The sequence below is a fragment of the Mytilus californianus genome, unplaced genomic scaffold (genome assembly GCF_021869535.1).
Source record: "Mytilus californianus isolate M0D057914Y unplaced genomic scaffold, xbMytCali1.0.p SCAF_11, whole genome shotgun sequence".
NCBI lineage: Eukaryota > Metazoa > Mollusca > Bivalvia > Mytilida > Mytilidae > Mytilus > Mytilus californianus.
In genome coordinates this window covers 13,162,413-13,185,052 of record NW_026262593.1, presented here as the reverse complement: position 1 = coordinate 13,185,052, position 22,640 = coordinate 13,162,413, and the positions used below count along the sequence as shown (strand labels likewise).

The 22,640-nt window shown below is 30.9% G+C and overlaps 1 protein-coding gene across 2 annotated transcripts in view; it reads left to right on the top strand.

Annotated features, from left to right (window-relative positions):
* LOC127719589 (uncharacterized) overlaps window positions 1–22,640 on the top strand; it is an 88,545-nt gene that overhangs the window by 4,706 nt on the left and 61,199 nt on the right. For both annotated transcript variants that reach the window (XM_052225810.1, XM_052225809.1), the window contains exons 2-4: window positions 11,698–11,778; window positions 12,673–12,747; window positions 14,919–15,065. In XM_052225810.1, coding sequence (XP_052081770.1) covers window positions 11,698–11,778; window positions 12,673–12,747; window positions 14,919–15,065 — 303 coding nt within the window. The remainder of the gene's footprint in view (window positions 1–11,697; window positions 11,779–12,672; window positions 12,748–14,918; window positions 15,066–22,640) is intronic.

The window sequence follows — 22,640 nt, the reverse complement described above, 5'->3', positions numbered from 1 at the left end:
TGAAAAGTAATCCAGAAATTATTGCTATTTTTGAAGAATTATTACAAATTTTGGAAAAGCTACAAACAGATATGTGTATTTGATATCAGAATGCGAGCTCTTATTATTGCGATACTCAAGTAGTCATGTTATTCGCATTAATAAAAACCTCGCAATAATTTCTGAATTTACAGTATGTTTGATTAAAATGAATCTGGTATATAAAAATCACGAAACCTGTAGGTATAATTTGTAACTCACTTTACAGCGCATTCACGCTTTGATTTTATAAGTACCCCTACATTTACTTGCAAAAACATTTAAAATCAGCACATACATTTTGTACAGCTTCACATGCATGTAATTGACTTGTTGAAGTGCTACTTCTTTGATCATGGTCATGCTTTTATAATATGTAAAAACACAGCTGTAGAGTAGTCTGTAAAGTTTCAGACAACTCCATGAAGTGTATTGTTTTAGTTTATTCAAACAGACATCATTTATATGTATATGTATATGCATATATATATGATTATATAGCCGTGGTTCTCTAGCTAGTAGGTTTAAAAAATAACAGTGTGAAAGAAACTCTATTCTCTTTTTTTTTTTTTTTTAAAGGGAGTGTGAAATATACTCCATATTCTCTTACATGTATGTTTAAAAAAATAGACACTTGCAAATAATGGTTTTCCATTAATGCATTTGTAAATTGATTTTGATTTAGACAGGTTTTGTTTATAATTTGATCAGTCGGTATCCATTAAAAATGTTTCTGCTGTATAACACTATATATAGCTATAATTAGTGCTGTAAGGTAATTGATTGCAGTTGTTATTGATTTCACTGTCAATGTCAAAGTAAAAAATCTCCAACTTTTCCGTTTTTTCAATGGAAAAAGCTAGTTTTAATAGAACTTTATGCTTTATCTGTCTGAGAAATCAAAACAAAAAATCTTTATCCTTTGTTTATCCTTGCATTACTGATGAACATTTGTATTTTGTTAAGTTCTGACATTGTTTTAATGTTGCACATTGTACACACATTGATCTGATATGTTCTGACATTGTTTTAATATTACACATTGTGCATACATGGATCTGACATGTCTCTGACATTGTTTTAATGTTGCACATTGTACACACATGGATCTGATATGTTCTGACATTGTTTTAATGTTGCACATTGTACACACATGGATCTGATATATTCTGACATTGCTTTAATATTACACATTGTGCATACATGGATCTGATATGTTCTGACATTGTTTTAATATTGCACATTGTGCATACATGGATCTGATATGTTCTGACATTGTTTTAGTATTACACATTGTACATACATGGATCTGACATGTCTCTGACATTGTTTTAATGTTACACATTGTACACACATGGATCTGACATGTCTCTGACATTGTTTTAATATTACACATTGTGCATACATGGATCTGATATGTTCTGACATTGTTTTAATGTTACACATTGTACATACATGGATCTGATATGTTCTGACATTGTTTTAATGTTACACATTGTACATACATGGATCTGATATGTTCTGACATTGTTTTAATGTTACACATTGCACATACATATATCTGTTAAGGTTTTATGGTTATGGCTTTTGTATGATTGCCAGTACAACCATGTTGAACAATCTACAGATGCCATTATAAATAGCCATGGAATTTACATGTACAGTTAGACCCTGTTCACACTAGCATTTTTTGAATCAATCTAAATTTGAACTGATCTAAATAAAACCAGTTAGCGTCCACATTATCTTTAATCCTAACGATTTCTCAGCGTTCACATTTACCTTTAGATCGATTCAAAACCTCTTTTGGTGTTTTAGTTAAGACCGATTAAAGATCGATTCAATGGTTCACATTTGGCTTAAATCAATCTAAAGTGAACCGATCTAGTTTAAATCGATCTAAATGTCCAAGTGTGAATGGGGTCCTACAGTCTGGGATCTTGTTTTCATGCTTTCATGGCATGTTACTAGAGAGTTAGGAATTGCTAACCCAAAATTAAATTTGAAGCATCCCTGGTATATATATTTATTTTTTTGTGGTTGCTTTATTTAGTTTCTGTTTTTGTAAATGGGAATAATAGCTTATTGCAAACTATCAAATAAAATTATGTTGATGAATGTACATTCTGGTAACACTTTGTTGTAGTCATTTATGTCAATATAAAGGATATGTAAACAACTCTCATACAAGTGGAAGGTTTTGCTAGCTATAAAACCAGGTTAAACCCACCATTGCCTTTGGAAAATGCCTGTACCAAGTCGGATAGTTGTTTTTCATTCTTTTTGTTGGTTGATATAGCGTTTCATTTTTGTCAGGTTTTAAGGATTTCCCTTTTTTTGAGTTTTCCTTGGAGTTTGGTGTTTTGTTTATACTTTTTTATACGACCTCAAAAATAAAAAATTTTTGGTCGTATATTGGTATCACGTCGTCGTCAGCGTTGTCCGAAGACGGATGATTTCCGGATAATAACTTTAGTATAAGTAAATAGAAATCAATCAAATTTTAACACAAGGTTTATAACCACAAAAGGAAGGTTGGAATTGATTTTGGGGGTTTTGGTCCCAGAAGTTTAGGAATAAGGGGCTAAAAAGGGGCACAAATAAGCATTTTTCTTGGTTTTCGCACAATAACTTTAGTATAAGTGAAGAGAAATCTATGAAATTTAAACACGAGGTTTATGACCACAAAAGGAAGGTTGGGATTGATTTTTGGAGTTTTGGTCCCAACAGTTTAGGAATTATAGATATATATAGAGGCCAAAAGGGTCCAAAATTAAACTTTGTTCGATTTCATTAAAAATTGAATTATTGGGGTTCTTTGATATGTCGAATCTAACCGTGTATTTAGATTCTTAATTTTTGGTCCCGTTTTCAAATTGGTCTACATTAAGGTCCAAAGGGTCCAAAATTAAACTTAGTATGATTTTAACAAAAATTGAATTCTTGGGGTTCTTTGATATGCTGAATCTAAACATGTATTTAGATTTTTGATATTTGGGCCCCTTTATCAAATTGGTCCACATTGAGTTCTAAAGGGTCAAATATTGAACTTTATTTGATTTCATCAAAAATTTAATTCTTGGGGTTCTTTGATATGCTGAATCTAACCATGTATTTAGATTTTGGATATTGAATGTCCAATTTAAATTTTTTAAGTTCTTAGACCACATTCATTCTGTGTCAGAAACCTATTAATCTGTGTCAACTATTTAATCACAATCCAAATTCAGAGCTGTATCAAGCTTGAATCTTGTGTCCATACTTGCCCCAACTGTTCAGGGGTCGCCCCCTGCGGTCGTATCAAGCTGCGTCCTGCGGAGCATCTGGTTATTGTTGAGCTGTGAGTAGCTAGAACATTGAAATAAATTTCCAGCAGGTTATAAATTATAATGTACATGTTACAGAATGTAGTCAGACCTGTAACTTTTACATACTCATAGGATTGATGAATAAATTATGTCTTTTGAAATTGAAATCTTTTTTCTGAATAGCAATACAAAATTATCTATGGTATACATGTACATAATGTATATATATTACTTAAAGTAGATCAATTAGAAAAATAAAAAAGATATGAAAATGCAATTTACATTCTGTCTGTTACTACTGAATATAATATAATTATTATCTTGGTAGATTGGGGGTGTCTTTCAGCAGTTTAATTTTATGATAAGCATGAAAGATGCAGTTATCCAATTACATTTAATAAGTATGATACCTTTGAATGCATCCAAGAAAAATTGTAATTAAAGTGATCATAATTCATTGGCTGCAAGGAGCCTCTAGTTTGTTGATGATTTATAAATTTGCTTGTTAGTAGCACTGTAGAATTAGTTGAAGCAGATTTCTACTAATAATATCACCTTTGTATTATAGGTTTTGTACCTAGTCAGTTGTAATTAACCTGAATAGCAGTATACACCTGTCTATTGACATACAGATCTGACTCACAATAGTTAGGAAGTCAAAAGTGATTCATTCAAATCAATCAGTTAATTACAAACTATCATCAATACATAAACTACCTTGCAAAGTATTATTTTCTCTTTCTGTAGTTACTGGTTGATTTTGAACTATCCATGGTTCATGTAATTTAGAATAACTTGTAATTATAAGTCAGTAACAAATATAATTGTACAAACACTTTAAAAGTGGTTTGTTGGATAATGTTTTTATTTCATACACCTAAGATTTAAAGATATGATGAGGTAAATATCATTGAGACAGCAACCTAACAACACAGATTAAGCAGAAAGATACTTGATCAACTCATTTCCCAATCTTAAGTGTAATAGCCCCCTCACTGGGCTCCTACAATTTAGGAAGAATATTGATTTCATGTTGTTTCTAAAAACAAAAGTTAGTCATAAAACTATTTCACAATTTGTTGAATGAACTTAATTATTATGCAAATACAATACATCATGTATACATGTTGTATGACAAGACCTCTAAATATATATTGTGGACTGGCTGTGACACAGTCTGGTTGTCAAATATTTTCCAAGATTGCAAAGTAAAACTTACCTCTTCTCTAATCAATAGCAATCATTTGGCAGGCCATAATACCCTTACAGTGACAAATTATATATTAGTTATAATATCCAGACCACCAGACCTGAGTTTGGCAACCTTTCCTTTTGATTGGTAGGTTATATGTGTCTGGTAATGATGACATAAATTACCATCAGACACAGAGGTTGGCAATGTCTCTGATCAATAGATCTTAATACAATCTTCATGATACAATCAGTACACATTGACACAATGTCTGTATCAGAAGGTCCACAACCTCTCAATAAATACCATATCATTAACAATCTTATGATACCATCAGTATAGTACAGTGGCACAAATTCCTTATCAGGACCCTACCAAAAGGTTGACAACCACTTCGATTAATTGCCAACCACTGACTCCTGGTAATACCATCAGTATACTGACCAAGAGGTTGGCAACCCTTGGACAAAATACATCAAACCATTCATAATCCTATATGTAATGATACCATCAGTAAATTGACTTAAGAGATTTGCAAACCGTTGGATAAAAATTCAGTAAAACCACTGAGAATTCGTTATGATAGCATCAGTATACATTTTGTACAGTGACACAAGTCCCAACATTGATGTACTTCAGAAACAACAAGGCAGAGTTTGACAACACTCCCCCTTATGGATTTAATAGGATATAAAACAGGGACAAAAATTCTCAGTCCATAGGTTGTCAAACTCTTGTCTAAAGCCAATCAATTGCTCTTTAACTTGATAATGACACCAATGAAATTGATCTGCATGTTAACACTAACAGAATGTTAATCATCAAAAACAATTTTTGTTTCTCTCTAATTATCTGATCTGTATAAATGATGGCTTATAGTGAATCTTCTCTGCCATTAATTTGTTACTGAATATCTGGTTGCTTGATCAATGTTGGTCAGTAAAAACCTTTGTTTTTGGATAAAATTTGTACACTTTTGTGTTTCTTGAATATACAGCTTATTATCCAATAATGTCTAATAATCCCTTCCGAATTTCAAGTAAATCTTGTTGGTTAAATTGTTCAGACCATTATAGGTCTATAGACTTGTAATTATGGTGTTAGTTTGCGGCCAAATGTTTGCAGGCAATGCTTAAGGATGTATTCTTCTGCGGTTTCAGTCTCGTTGAAATCTTGTTCGGGAATTATTTCCAAAGCATGTGATACAAGTGGAAAATATTATATAATCAAACTAGACTCTGTGAAAAAATTGTGTACTTACAATAAGTAGTTTTTGAGTAATAAAATTTTCAAATTTTATAAACAATCTGGTAAGTGTCATCAGCCAAAATGTTGAGAAAATAGGTGAGGGTACAAAGAAATGATTTTACCAAAGATATGTACAACCCGTATCAATTTTTTCTTTTCAAAATTCTTAGATATGTATTGTTTCAACAACAAAGAAGTTGAAATAATACTGCTTTTTGTTCTGAAAAAAAAGAGAAAAATCCCAAATTTACAAAATTGACAGCATGGTCAATTTGATACAAAAAAGCAACAAAATTTTATAAAACTTTCTAATATTAACACCAACCTAATATAGTTTATTTTAGTTAAATTTATTCAGATTGGTCCACTTCATCTTTAGTGAAAGTATGAAAAAAAGTTCAATTGTGAAATTGTGATTTTTTTTCATGATAATAGCCCAAAAATGGGTAAGAATTGATGAAAATGGGAAAATCATAAAAAATGGGACTTTCAAGTGGCTGTAGCAAAAAAAGAAGCGCACCACCATATGATTTTTTCTTCATCAGTTACTTTCTTACAGTCATATAAACCCAAAAATCAGGTTAAAAAAAAAAGTTTAATTCTCAGGGGGGGGGAGGGAGGAGGAACAATTATTATACATATATAAATACATATATAATGCAAACATATATATGTATAATAATTGTTTAGTTTTTGAATACCTACATCTCGGAGTGAGGCATACCCTGTTCATAGTTTGACAATTAAATGACATAGTTATCTTCTTTGGAGAAAGCAGTGAGGAACATTGCTGCATAGAAAGGCTGGGGATAATATAAATATGATCTTATGATGATATCTTGCTGAAATTGTATTAATTTTGTAGTTCACAGAAATAATGATTGTACTTGCATTACAAGGGAATATGTCCCATGAGTTGTAAATAAGGAAGTAGAAAATATGTCCCATGAGTTGTAAATAAGGAAGTAGAAAATATGTCCCATGAGTTGTAAATAAGGAAGTAGAAATATTTAAGGTACAATGACCATCAAGAAATGACATAAATATGTCAATTACTCTGAATGTTAGAGGATTTTAACCTTTCAGAGAAAACAATGAACTTGGATCAGGTTGCTCTAGTCTTGTAGTTATGGTATCAGTTTGCAGATAATAGTTCAAATTGGGAAATGTTTGTAAAACTTCCAGAAGTGATCCTGATAATAAATGTACATATGACCGTATAAATCATAATCTCTTGTTTGGGTGTTTACGGATGTTTGCTCCTCTTGTTTTTGAATTTTTGCCAGATTTTCGGAATCCTCTAGTTTATCATGGTTTTGCCCAAAGTCTCCTTTCAGATCTATAGAAAAATTGTACTTCATGGACATTTATACTCGTGGGTTATCTTTACCCATGAAATAGAAAATTAGTATCCCACGAGTAATAATGAATCCACAGTAGATGATGTTCTGCCAGGTTCAATATCCGACCTACGGTCAAACCAATGTCTCTTAAAACTTATATTGCTGCTTCTCTGATAAGCATGCATAGGTTTTGTACTACAAATTAGTGGTCTTATTAATTTGTAACTTCTTGTCATTGAATTTTATGTATGTTTTATTGTATAGTTTGTCCTTTAGTTGACTTTGTTAATACATGTACATGTATATATAATTTGTTAATTATGATAATAGATGTACATGTTTAACCCCGCCGCATTTTTGCGCCTGTCCCAAGTCAGGAGCCTCTAGCCTTTGTTAGTCTTGTATTATTTTTAATTTTAGTTTCTTGTGTACAATTTGGAGTTTAGTATGGCGTTCATTATCACTGAACTAGTATATATATTTGTTTAGGGGCCAGCTGAATGACGCCTCCGGGTGCGGGAATTTCTCGCTGCATTGAAGACCTGTTGGTGACCTTCTGCTGTTGTCTGTTCTATGGTCGGGTTGTTGTCTCTTTGACACATTCCCCATTTCCATTCTCAATTTTACATGTACATGTATCATGATGTATCATGGAAAAATATTAGTTTAATAATCTAATGCCATGGTCTGAGCTGGCATATTTGTTTCTTTTTCCCGTTTGAAAAAGAATCTGAAATTTAAGTCTTTGGTAGTACAGGAGTTTGACTTCATTAAAGTTCAAAACACCAGAGAAAAAAATCTTGTACAAATTGGTAGCTATATGTCTTTAATTTATCACAAAGAGCCTGATTTATTGGTCACCTCGTACCTGATCTAGTGTATTTAGGAATAACAGTACTATTTTTGAATAGTTTCCTTTGTCTTTTGGGGATTAGAAGGTCACAAATGCGTTTTACAATATACTTACAACACAGAGTCAGTGGTTGCTGTAAGTCGTATCTTTATGATTTACTTATGTCCCTTATGAGTGTTACATGTATTCACAACTTTTCTTGACTTACTGATTAAGAGCTTGATACACAATGTTTTGTATGAATTTTGTGTATTCAACTATTGTATGTTAGTCCATAAATATATATATATATATCTATGCAGACCTCTATGATGTCTAAAATTGATTTTTTTTCTCCAAAATTTTGATGCCAGGATTATACACTAGAAGATTTGGCAATATAATATTTCAATATTAGTGCAATAAACCTGTAATATTTGTATTTATATTACAAGACAAAACTTATATCAGTGTTTTGACATTGATGTTAAAGTAAAGAGGTAGAAATAAATTGTCATGCTTGGCTTACATTGAAATGTTAAATAGTATCACAAATATTCATAAACATGTCAGATAAAAGTCAGAGATAGGTAAAGGTATATAGGTATTTATATCACTGGTGAAATTGTTCAACTGAGTGTACATAGACATAACAGAAATACAAATTTGACTTCTATACTATGTAGCATTTGCAATGAATAAAGGGATATTGTTTTCTAAATTAAATGTTGAATATCCTCTGTAACAGTGGTTATCAAATTTGCTGTCTGAGCAATTTAGTTGTATTTTTTGAATTAATTTAAAAATAGAAAATATTGTTTATAAAGATTTTCTCAAATAAAATGAAATTTTGCAGATCATGAAGAAAAAAAATATTCCCATGAAATCTTTAATGAAAATAGATATGCCTGCCTACATGACATATCAGACAAGATAACCTGAACTATAAAATGTATGTGAGAACTATTTATGTCAATTGTCTGTTTCATATATACACAGGAGAAGGGGGTCTTATTAATTAAGATAATTTTCCCCAGTAGTGCTTTCTTCTCGCCTGTTGTACCCTTATCAATGTGGCATAATGTCAGAAAATCAAATATCAGCAGAAAAAAACTGTCTGCATGCTGTCAGATAAAAAATTTGAGGGGGCATTTCAAAACATACAATGAAAAAATCAGTTAACAACTATCATCTTTATTACCTATTTATAGTAATTTGATATGATTACCTTCAGGACAAACTATTTGATGATTAAATTAATTATTAAGTCAATTGTTTTCTGATTTTCTGCCATTATGTGATGGAAGGAGAAAAGTACTCAACCGCTGCTGAATCCATTGTCATATATTGCTTCCTACGAAAAATTATCGCAAGTTTAATTAAAGAGGTCTGCATAATTATATATATTAATATATATCTCAGACAGTGACTAAATATTTAGAAATCCTCTTTATAATAATCTTCTTCTTATAGTAACAACTTTGAATATTTAAAACAAAATCTTATGCAAAAAGTTTTTATAATTTATACCCAAATATTTGTCATACAGTACTATACTGGTACAACGTATATATATTTTTACACCAAGATGTCGTAATTTGAAATGGGATGCCCTGTATTTATCATGCTTTTCAATAACATATGGTCAAATCGCTGAAAGACCCTCCTCCTAAATTATTAAAAAACTATCATTCTGCATTGACAATAATATCTTGGTGTAAATTAGATATTTAGTTTATGCCCTTGGATAGATAAAATATGTGCAATGCCGGGAACATTGGAACTTTGTTCTTTTATTGAAATAGTAAAGCAAAGTGTGTAAAATAATAAACAGACACTTGTTAACAATAATATTTTAATTTTTTTGTTAAATTATGTTGTTTGAATGCTGTCTTATTGATCTCTACCTCTACTTTATTTATCTACTAGAAATATGCTAACCAGTAACTTATCTTAAAGTCAGGGGTGAAAGTTTCACAGCCCAATTGGTACTTATACAGTAAACTATCAACAATTATCAGAATCATCAGACATAAAGGTTTCCCCTGCTGTGTTGTGATGTAAAATGTTTTATTTATGGAACAAAAAAGTTAATAAATTGTTCTTACAGGTAAATATGAGGTCCCTGCCAGGCACTGATAATCATTTTATGATCAGATTTTTTGTTAGAAAAAACTGTATTATGATAATTATTTAAGAAATGCTAGCAAAAACATTGTTATGATTATTTTTAAGATAAAGATAGTTGGGGAGGTACAATTATGAAATGTAAATAGCATTGAAAGTTTTTGGGTTAATATACAAGTATAATCAAGAACCCATAAAGGGCATCAGAAAAGTATATCTTGGTTCTGATGAAATAACGATATAACTATATAACCACAAAAAGATTTTGGTCTGACATTTACATTCATACTCATTGAAAGTTTTCGCAGTATATGCTGGTGAAATTTGGTAATTTTGATCATTCCCTCAATTTTTCTGTCTCTTAACTCAACATAATTTAGTATGAGATATAGTAAATACTAGCCAGCATATTTTTCTCACATCATCAGTCTTTTTATGACATTTAAAATCTGAGAATTTAGTCTTTATTTCCTCATTTTCCTAAATGACCTATTTTTTTCCTGATTTGAAGAAATTAATCTAAAAGAAGTTGCATGTATAAATACCATGCAGTTTGCAATTGCATCTTTTATAGATCTAGAAATTTCAAATTCCTAGGAAGTAAAACCTTCCTTGATAACAAATTTTATACACATTAAAATGGAAGGTTTTTTTTTTATGCCCCTGCCATGGCAGAGGGGGCATTAAGGTACCAGTCTTGTATTACAACTCTAGTTTCCGGTGCATGTCAAAACATGGAGGTAAATAAAACAGTCCATTTTTTCTGAATTTTTTTCTGGACTCAACTTTTTCTGTTTGATTAAAAAGTTTATGCTGAATTGAAACATATATATAGATTTAAAAAAATCTTGCATCTTTTTGAGGATATCAATCCAAGAAAGTGGAAGGATATCATGTTTACTGGAAGTGGTGCGGCCTAGTAAAAACAACAAACAGAAAGTAGAAAAAAATTGTTTTGACTTCAGGGTTACGTAACTTTTTATTCTTCGTGGCATGACCCACTTTTTTTTCGATTAAATCACAATTTCACATTAGTACATACATGATATGAACATGAAATTTTTTTTCTATGTAGCATTTTTTATTTTTTTATTTTCAAAGATCAGCTGTTTTGCATGTAAGCCTATGGAGCAGTCAATTACAAGACTGCAACCTGCATAGGGTAATTTTTTCCTATCTTCACTGCAAGGAAGTAGTTCATGTGGACTTTTGTGTGCCCAGAATGACAAAACATCATGATTTAAGGACTTTTTAAGAAAAAAAAATCATGGGGTATCAAGTTACAATGAAAAAACTGAAATTATGTAATAATTATGATTTTTTATACAAGACACCATTCAAAAGTATAAATAGATATAAAGCACATCAGTTTGAGGTAAACTGAGATTCTGGTAGTGTTACATACATAATTTTTAATTAAAAAGAACATAGAAAGTTTTTTTCCTCTATAAAGTCTTCTTCTTGTGATGAAAATTCTAGTTGCGCAGTTTCATTGAAAATCAGTGTAAAGTTGAAGGGACAGCTACATACAAAAGTAAACTATATATTCAGTATATTGGTTGGTTGGTAGCTTATGATTTTAATTTCCAGTATATTGGTTGGTTGGTAACTTATGATTTTATTTTTCAGTATATTGGTTCGTTTTCTGTGTCAGGAAGTGATCAAAATGCCAGGACGGAGTTTGTACAAAAAGAAATGGAAAAAATGAGGGTAGGATTAAAATGAAAACCAAAAAACCTAGAAGCCAAAAAATTTCATCTATAGATTTATTTCAAATAAAAAAAGTTGTAACAATGCACACATATACACCAATACAGAGAGTCAGTTCCAGTCACGAATGAAAATATGCTTCCGAGATGTCAACGCGTCAGCAGCTTCGACAATTTGTTAAAAGTTTGAGATTAGGTCAGTTGAAGGGGAACCACTTATGATAAGTCAAAGATATTTGGTATGCAGTTGTACAAGCATTGGCACGTCGCATTTCTATGGAGATTATTTGGCACTGCTCCCTCAGTCATGGTCTATTGAATTTGAAACTGTTGCATAGGAAGCATGTAAAAGTTTGTGTTTAGGTCAGTTTAGGAGAACCACTAAATTAATGATAAGTTAATGATATTTGGTATGCTATTGTATAAGCTTTTGCACATCTAAAATTGCATACAGGCAAGACATATCTCTGAGTCAACAGTTTATTAATCATTATTGTACATGTTTCAAGGATTTCTAACTATAATTTGGGTCTGTAGCCAGAAGGTAGTGACTTTTCATATTAGATACACTTTGAGGGGGTTAACCAGAATGGGTGTATCTAATTATCACCAAGATATTATTGTCAAAGCAGAATGATAGTTTTCAATGGTTTAGGGCATGTTCTTTAAGCGATTTGACCATATGTTATGGAAGAGCATGATAAATGCAGGGTATCCAATTCATTTAACAATGAGGGCTACATGTTTTATATCGATTAAAGGTATAAATACATGGACATGACAGTGATAATGTCATACTATACTCTTATCATCTCAAAATACAATTTGATATATATAAACCATGTTTTAAAATAAAATTTTAAGATATTTTATAATTAGATTTATTATTTTACAGCAACCAGATAAGAGTAAAAACATCATGTTGGTGATTTCATTGACTGGTGTGAAAGTCTGTAGCAGTAATGGGGAGGTAACTATATTTTATTAGTTCTTCTCAAATGGACACAATTTTGTAAAATTCATTACATTAAGAAAATGAGAACCAATGAGTTCCTTGATCATTCCATGTGTTATATAAATCATGCCAGAAATTTTTCTCTTAAGTAACTTGGTATGTTTACAAAGTGGCACCAACACATTTCAGTATTTCTTTAAATCCATTTGCCATTTTCCAAGATTTAATCTTTATAGATTGTATTAAAAGTCTTATAAATTGTAAAGTTATTTGTGATCTACTTTCCTGGGTGTTTTTTTTAGTTCTAGATAAAATAAGATCAAAAGTTTCACAATAAATAGCATAATAGTAATAAAAATTAAGACATAAATTTGATAAACTTATAGCTTTTTGAATTTTTGTTAATTATTAATGATGAGCTAAAATTAGATTTAGATTTGTCTAGTTTTGGAAGACTGTAATGAAAATATTTGAAATAATGAGACATGGACCCACAAATTACTGGTTGTATGAGGTATACCATGCCAGTACATCAGTGGTAAGATTACATCAGTACTTGAGACCACTCGACACTGACAAGTGATGTTATTTGCTTATTTCTATAAGTTGACAGTTGTATGTTTTACTGTGATATGCTAGTTTTCCTATAGATAAAATCTGAATTAAATCTTGAAATAATTAATTGTAATAATGATCCAGGATATCAGAATACAGTAGTAAATGGTTATAAGTTATGCAATATTTTCTTCTCTGTTTGCTAGAAAAACCTGTGTTGATAGCACTCTATTGTTCTAATGAAATTAAATAGTAATAAAAACTATATAAAAGGGATTCTATTGTACTACAGAATCACCAGGCGTTGGTTCACTTTTGTTTATGATAATAATAAAAACTTGAAGATTTTGGTCAGTTATGATTTGTTGTTTGTTAAGGCTACAAATCATTCAATTTCTTGTAAAATTTAAGTAAACTTACATAGTTAAATTTAAGTAAACTTACATAGTTCAATTTAAGTAAACTTACATAGTTAAATTTAAGTAAACTTACATAGTTCAATTTAAGTAAACTTACATAGTTAAATTTAAGTAAACTTACATAGTTCAATTTAAGTAAACTTAAAATTGACATGATTGGGAAATATGGAATTGCCTTAACATTGAATGAAGTAAGAAATAAAAAAGGTATAAGTAGACTCTTCTCAGCAGTATACCCTTTTCTAAAATTACGCCCCCTCTTTCAAAAATTCTGAAACCACCCCTGCTTGCCCTTACAACTTCATTATTTCAAGGTCATAGTTTAAATATTTGAACTGATTTGTCATCAGGTCATGTTAAGTATGTGGAGGTTATCTGGTGTCATGACAGGTCAGATGAGGACAAGAGTGTTTACTGATATGTGGTACTAAAGTACTTTATTGCATAATTCTTACCTTTATCTTGCATTCTATGTGCTTTAACATGATTCTGCATACTTGTAAAAACTAAGTCAAGACTTCATAATCCTTAAAAACACAAACTTTAATATATATATATATATATATATATGGGTACTCATTCTGGTTGATAATTTTTTTAAATTTTATTTTGGAAGAGGTTAATGGGATTTGAGGGTTGATGTGAGCTAGGGTTTTGTCTAAAATTTATATACCCCACAAGGGAAAGTGATGATAATAATCTAACCCTGCCTGTTCTTCCATCCAAACTTCAAGTCTGTCTGTTGGTTTGTCTGTCTATCAATACATCCTATCAAGTCTGTCTGTTGGTTTGTCTGTCTATCAATACATTCTATCACATATGTAGGTATAGTTATAAACTTCTCGTACAGTTCAAAAGAATTGTTTTATTTTGTGGAACATTTGTAAATATACTTACGTGTGTGCATGCTGGTACACTCCCCAATTTTCACAAAATATACCAGTGGTGAAACTTTTTGTAGTGCCCATACACCAAAAAAAATTTCCTGTGCTCTTTATAGTTTCATCTTTTTTACAGGTTTGTACATACTCATGCTTTAATTTTATTTTCTTCTTTTATATGCTCCATGCCTTATATAGAATATAGTTTTTGTGCTTCATGTAAACTAGAGTTTACTTTTTGACTGAGTATATATATCTGGATGTGCTTTGAAGAAAATTTTCTTTGTTACATAATATGAGTATGAATCAAGAGAATTAACTTTTTTTACAGAGTGTGTATATGGCTCATGCTTTGAAGAGAATTTCTTATGCTACTTGTGAACCAGAGTTTCGTCAGTTTTCCTTCCTTGCCAGAGAACCAAAGGGACACATTGACAGCCAGTTTTGTCATGTATTTTTGACAAAAAGTCCTGAAGAGGTTAGAAAAATATTATTACTTTTTATTAATAACTACCATTCTTAAATTTCTTGAGATGAGTCCGTTCCTGAACTTTAACAGTAAATGCGTAATTTTGGATGTCTTGTGAATAACAATATTTATATGATTTTTGGTGGCAAAGATATGCAAGACCTCCTCTAACGCGTAAATCTCGGTGAAACTTTTACATAATAATTAGTACCTAATGGAGTTGTTAATCACATGTTAGTATCTTATGGAGTTGTTAGTCACATGGTAGTACCTAATGGAGTTGTTAATCACATGTTAGTACCTTATGGTATTGTGCATCACAATTAGCACTTTTCCCAATTTTTTTCTTTAAGCAGAACAACAGCTATTCATTATATATCTAAACAAAAAAATGGGCTGGAGGTAGGAATTAGTAAGCTCTGCTCACAATTTCAACTTTCTATAAAATTATAGTTCTTTGTTAACATAAAGTATTGTTGAAATGGAGAAATACATAAACTTGCCAAAAAGTAGTTGTTTTAGGAATTAATCAGATTAATTATAATTTAAGATTGATGCTTATGCAAGTGTTGCAGTAATGTAATTGTAATTAATTATACAAGATAGATAATGGAACTAAGTAGAGACGGTATTTATAAAAATTTTGACAAGACTAACAAGAATGTCATTAACTTCCTGTCTGAAGGGACATCTCACCTGTCGGTTACCTGTAATAACCTCACACAACACAAAACTTGTAGTTATTTCTTTAAAATTGTTTTTTTTATAAATTCAAATGGATGGAAGTATTATATAATGTGCAGGTATGTTTATTATATAATGGGATTAAGCATTAGTGTTATTTATACAGTTATCCAAACTTAAACTTAATATAATCGTTATATAATATATTTATATTCACTTTGTAAAACAATTTCACTTATTTGAGGTGCATATCTGAAATTTATAATGTTAATTTCATTTTATGTAATATATTCTGCCCAAATTGATGTTTTCCTTAGATACATCCTTTTATTCACTTTTAGAAATAACCCTCATGCACAAATATGGACGAGGGGGTGGATGGGTGGGTCCTTGCACATTGAAATTATTTCACTTTAGGTTGATGCTTTTAAAATTACCATGTTGACTTTAATATTCCACAGCTAAACTAAAAATGTATTGTTTTAACTGCAAATGCCTTTTGTTGGGGTAGGATCTGAATTTTAAAACCGAAAGGGGGGTAGGGGGCACATGATAATGATATTTATTGTGTTTTGCATTTTGGGAATATGTCTGAAAAAAAAAAGAATTTGGAGTTACAAGAAGGTGTGGTTGAATTTTAAGTTATTCAGTAAACTTTACATGTAGCTATAGGTTTTTATGGAAATGGGAGCCTCCAATTGTCCAATATCTTTAGTAATTCCTTATTCATTTTTTATGTACAATTTACAAAAATGTTTTTGTAAAATTATGAGAATATTATGAAACATATTTATCCAATATGTTATCTCTTTGATTGTGATTATTTATTTTTGATGAATATATTCTGATTTTCATCCTATAAATTTTAATTAAAATTGTTGACAATTTTATGGCTGCAAGTAGATAATCTGTCTTACATAAATTTTGACAGTGATATTTTATCTCAATTATTGCACTATCTCAGTAATAAAGACATGGTATATAATCTATCATTCATAAATTCAAGGTATGAATTAAACTTGTGATAATCAAGAGATTTATAGTGTGTTAAGATTGTCACCTAGACTATACGAGACAGGTACGCCCAGGTGAGATGTTATACATCATAGGTATAGTACTCAAGTAGGTACAATTAGTCCTTATACCACTGTTACGGGTAGAACAATAAAACTATTATAAGATACTTACAATGGAAAGTTGAACTATAAGGGAGGACTAGTGACTGTTTAATATTTATTAGTGGGTTACATAATCTAATATAAAATGTAAGTGATTGTGGAATGAACTGTGAGGGAGTACACAAGTCCTACAATTTGATAAATAAATTTGAAGAAAAATTGAGTTTAAAAATCAATTTCACAATATTATATCTGAGGATTAGATGAGGGTGAAAAATGAGTTGATGATTGATTAGGTTCCTCTTTGATTATATATACTTGGACAGTTTTTGGTCACTTCATTGTCTTTAGCTAAACACTTAAACTTCAGCAATTAAGGTAAAGAATACAATACATTAAATCTGAATTTAAAAATTATTCCAAAGTATTGAGGTTTCAACATTTTGGGCTTTTCCAATGGATTGGGACCCTATAAAAATATTTTTTTGTATAATTATATTTGGTCATTAAATGAGTTTAAATGAAAGATTTTGTTTTTGGACTTAATTGATGAAATATATTTGTGTAATTAAACTCAAGCACAACATAAAGTAGGATGAAATGAATTAATTTTATAATTTATTGGGTCATATTAACTCTAGTTTTCAAGCCGGAAGTTAGGTTAAATTATTTGTTTATAGTATTTTGGGTCACTTCACATCATGTTAATGATGGTATAATTTTAAAATAAATGATTTGTATAATTTGTTGGGTCATTTGACTTGCTGTATTTAGTGAGATGTTTTTGGCCTGAAGGCTCTGTAATTTGATGTAATGGACCATGTATTTACTACCTGGTTTAAAAATTCCAGGGATAAGTAGTGATATTAGAGAGGAATTATAATACCTTGTGAAAAAGTATGTATTTAATGAAAGATTGAGAATTGTAGCTTTCAATGCATCCATTTCATATAGGGGAAGCTAACTGAAGGTTTAGTGAGGGGTACAGAAACTTGACAGTTAGGGTGCTTATATGAGTGCATTCAGTAGGTGTATCACATCCTATATTAGAGGTTCAGAGGGGTGGGTAACTGTAGTAATATCAGATAGGAATCATAATGGCTTGTGAAAATGTAGGTATGTTTTAGGGATTTAGATACTCGACAGTGAAAAGTGTTTAATGATCATTGCATGAATAGGTAAAATTTAACATGCCAGGTATATATAAATATATGCAACCTGTAATGATATCAGAATGAAATTAACAATACTCATTGTACAAGGAAAATCTTTGTCAAAGTTTTCTTGGCATTAGTGAAAGAGAATGATCAGTTATACTTAGTCGATCAATTGCATGCAGCGACACAGGTCCAGACCTGGTATTGGTCATGTTTAATGTGTTCATACCTTCATGCATGCAGCGACACAGGTTCAGACCTGGTATTGGTCTTGTTTAATGTGTTCATACCTACATGCATGCAGCGACACAGGTCCAGACCTGGTATTGGTCTTGTTTAATGTGTTCATACCTACATGCATGCAGCGACACAGGTCCAGACCTGGTATTGGTCATGTTTAATGTGTTCATACCTACATGGAATCCTGTAGATGGAATTGAAGAAAAAATATCTATAAAAATTGTATTGTATCAACCATGTGCAGGATGAGCAATGATACATTTCATCAATATTGTTACATATAATAAGCCCAGACTTTTTACCTGGAAGTGTTAAGTAGCTTTAAATCACCAAAGCAATAGTTATTAATTTCATAAAGTGCATTGTTGCTGCAAAATATTGATTTGTGGTCAAGGTGGTTACATGTTTGATAACAATGTGTAATAACATCCTTGGGTTGACACTAACATTTTTTAAGCCATGAATTGACCAAAGATTTGTAAAATTTTTGTGGCATTAAATTTCTTCAGGCAAAAGGAATTGCAATGCTTATTAATTTGTTCAGTGAGTAGTACTAGCATATTGAGTTGTGGTATACCATATTACCATACTTGAGGTATAGTCTTTCACCTTTGATATACACAAGGAAGTTTATTCCGAAGTACACACAAGTATGTAATGATATTTTTGGTAGGAAGTTGTCATTGAAGAAGCACATCAAAAGTAAATAATTGTTATTTTGCATTTATTAATGATATGAATAGTTCTTTGAAATAACTTTTAACTTAAAGAAACAAACTGATACATTTCTATGTTCATAAGAAAATATACATTTTTTCTAACAAATTTTAAAGCAGTAAAATCAAATGAAATGAACATTAATAAAAAATCACAAAAGCATTTATTCATAAGTTTTAAGCGTACCTGATGAACAAAGTGATAGAGGCTTGTCTAAACAGCTGATAGTTAGATTAATTTTATATTTTGTATCTATAACTGATTCGTTAGAAAGGTACATCATCTCCAGTGCAGTGAATACATGTTAATCATAAAATACAAATAGCTATATGGATCAATGAAAAATATAAAAAGTATGATTTGGATCTTCACTGTGAGAAACTGAATTAATATTCATTGGACTATCCTAACTTAAGGCAGTTTTACCTTGAAATATATCGGTAGAAGTTCAACTGGTATAAAAAGGGAACATCTCAGTAGTGTAAATACATGTACATGTATATGTTAATAAGTTAATAAACAATTAAATGGATAAGACAATTGATTTTATCTTACAAACGAAGAGATTTTAAGAAACTACAGATATCTAGAAGAACATCCTATCTGTCAAAATCCTTTGTCAGATTAAAATTTTGCAGATGTGTCATTATTATCTTAATAATATTAGAGGGTCAGATGGAAAAATTAATGATGTACAAACTAAATACATGTGTCTCCGGCCATATTTTGGTCATAAGAGACCCAATGCCCACCTTTTATCTGATGGGCATGTTATTATAGGATTAAACATATTGTGTCTGGAGTTTATTGGTGTATAAACTAGACCTGAATTTCAGAAAACTGGAAATTTAGGACAATCTAAATTTTAATTATTTATACATGTATAGGATCATTGTTCTAAATCTTTTTGAAGATTTACATTTCTGCCACCATTAACCCATTTATATTGACATTATATTCCTAATTCTTATCTTCTAAATCAACTGTAATTAAATTCTAGGACTGAAGAAAAATCCTCTAGCTTATTACATGCACAGTGTTAAGATTTTGTGATGTAATTCTTTTGAGTGGAGTTTATCTTTCATAAAAAAATTGATATATCAGTATATTATATATGATTATTTTAATTATTGTTATATCAATGTTTTAGTGGACAATATTTGAGCACTCTATCTATATAGGCATATAATGATTAAGATATCGGTACTTATAATGTGACACTCGGTTTTTGACATGGTTTTAATAGTTGTATTTTTATAACTTTTACGACTCTTAATTGATATGTAATTGTATCAGCTGTTTAAGCTCAAGGTTGATGATGTTGATTTTTAGCTCACCTGACCTGAAAGGTCAAGTGAGCTTTTCTCATCACTTTGCGTCCATCGTCCGTCGTCCTGCGTCCGTCGTCCTGCGTCTGTCGTCCGTCGTCCGTAAACTTTTACAAAAATCTTCTCCTCTGAAACTACATGGCCAAATTTGACCAAACTTGGCCACAGTCATCATTGGGGTATCTAGTTTAAAAAATATGTCCGGTGACCCGGCCAACCAACCAAGATGGCCGCCATGGCTAAAAATAGAACATAGGGGTAAAATGTAGATTTTGGCTTATATCTCTGAAACCAAAGCATTTAGAGCAAATCTGACAGGGGTAAAATAGTTTATCAGGTCAAGATCTATCTGCCCTGAAATTTTCAGATGAATCAGACAACCCGTTGTTGGGTTGCTCCCCCTGAATTGGTAATTTTAAGGAAATTTTGCCGTTTTTGGTTATTATCTTGAATATTATTATAGATAGAGATAAACTGTAAACAGCAATAATGTTCAGCAAAGTAAGATCTACAAATAAGTCAACATGACCAAAATTGTCAATTGACCCCTTAAGGAGTTATTGCCCTTTATATCAATTTTTTACAATTTTCATAAATTTTGTAAATTTTTGTAAATTTTTACAAAATATTTTCCACTGTAACTACCGGGCCAAGTTCATTATAGATAGAGATAATAGTAAGGAGCAAGAATGTTCAGTAAAGTAAGGTCTACAAACACATCACCATCACCAAAACACAATTTTGTCATGAATCCATCTGTGTCCTTTGTTTAATATGCACATAGACCAAGGTGAGCGACACAGGCTCTTTAGAGCCTCTAGTTTTTATTAACATGAAATTAAAATTCGTCTAATACCCACCTGCAATACATTAGACTTAATGAAAAAATCTTGATACATAGCTGACTTAGCATGGTCACAAATACACCCAATACAGGTGTATATACCATACAGTCTATGGATTAATTACATTCCAACCTCCTATTCTGTCTGATCCACCATAATAACTCTCAGCATGACACAGTATGCACACAATTTTTTTGACATAAAATAATGTTTTACCTATATCATATGTCATTTATCATACCCAGTTTTACCTGTAAAGTTTACCTGCACAGGAAGTTACAGGTGAATTAATTGTCAATTTGAAACAATTTTGGTGGATTTGACTTTTTGCAGGAACAGTTTGTGGTGAGTCTTTATTAAAATGCTATAAAATATATGCATTGTTTAGAATTCAATGTCAATGTTTACATTTGTCTGTTGTTTGTAAATATTGCTGCCAATAATGATGATTGATTGTGTCTTGTTTAACGTCCAGTGGAAAATATTTCATGCATTTTCAGGACAAGAATAAATAAATGCAAAAGGTAGGTCCTGTATTAGAGGCCGTCCGGGATGAAAGTCAGGGAAATTTGGACTGCAACTAAAGAAAATAAGGATATATTAGATAGGGACAGAAATTATGTCTTGCAACAGGCCACCTACAGACCCCTCAAACAGTTGTTGCAAGGGTTCTTAACATGCAGAGAGTTTGACACTCTCTTTACAGGAGGCATCAGATTTAACGTCCCCATTCCGACCAGACGTGGCTCTGTACTTGTACATCCAGCACAGAACAGAAGACACCCCACTTTGGCAAGGGTTTTAATGTCAGAAGGAGACCAAAGTGACCATATTTCTTTTCCCCAGTCACCCTCAATAAAGGGAGATAAACTCGTTCAGACAATGGATTAGGAATAACATGCATTGTAGAGAGATTTAATTCTATAAGTGAAATACAAATAACAAAAATTTTAAAAAATAAAATGAATAACTTGATCTCTATCACAGTGATTTGTCCCACAAATATGTTTATAGAGGAAAGGTTGATTAAGCAATGAATTATAATTTATATCTAATATTTATTTAAAGATTAATCAAGCTATGATGGTTTATCCAGATAATGTAGAAATTATTCATTTATTTTTGAAAAGAGAAAAAGTAAATATTAGATTGTAAAGGTCTATTTTTGTAAGTGATAAAGTGTTTAGTTGAATGGAATTTGGAGTTTGATAAGAAGGAAATATAAATAAAGAAAAAAGTAAGTTCTGATAATATTGCCAAGTAGATCATTCCACAGAATGCTTTAAAGTGTACATATATAGTACTTATATATATATTAGATAATGTAACACATTACTTTGATCTACCATACTGCTTTGTTATTGTACATGTTTGAAATAAACTCATCATAAATACCAGGCTTAACATTTTGTATGCCAGATGGGTGTTTTGTGTATAAAAGATTCTCATCTGTGATGCTTGAATCACAAAAGTTAAAAAGGCCAAATAAACGTGT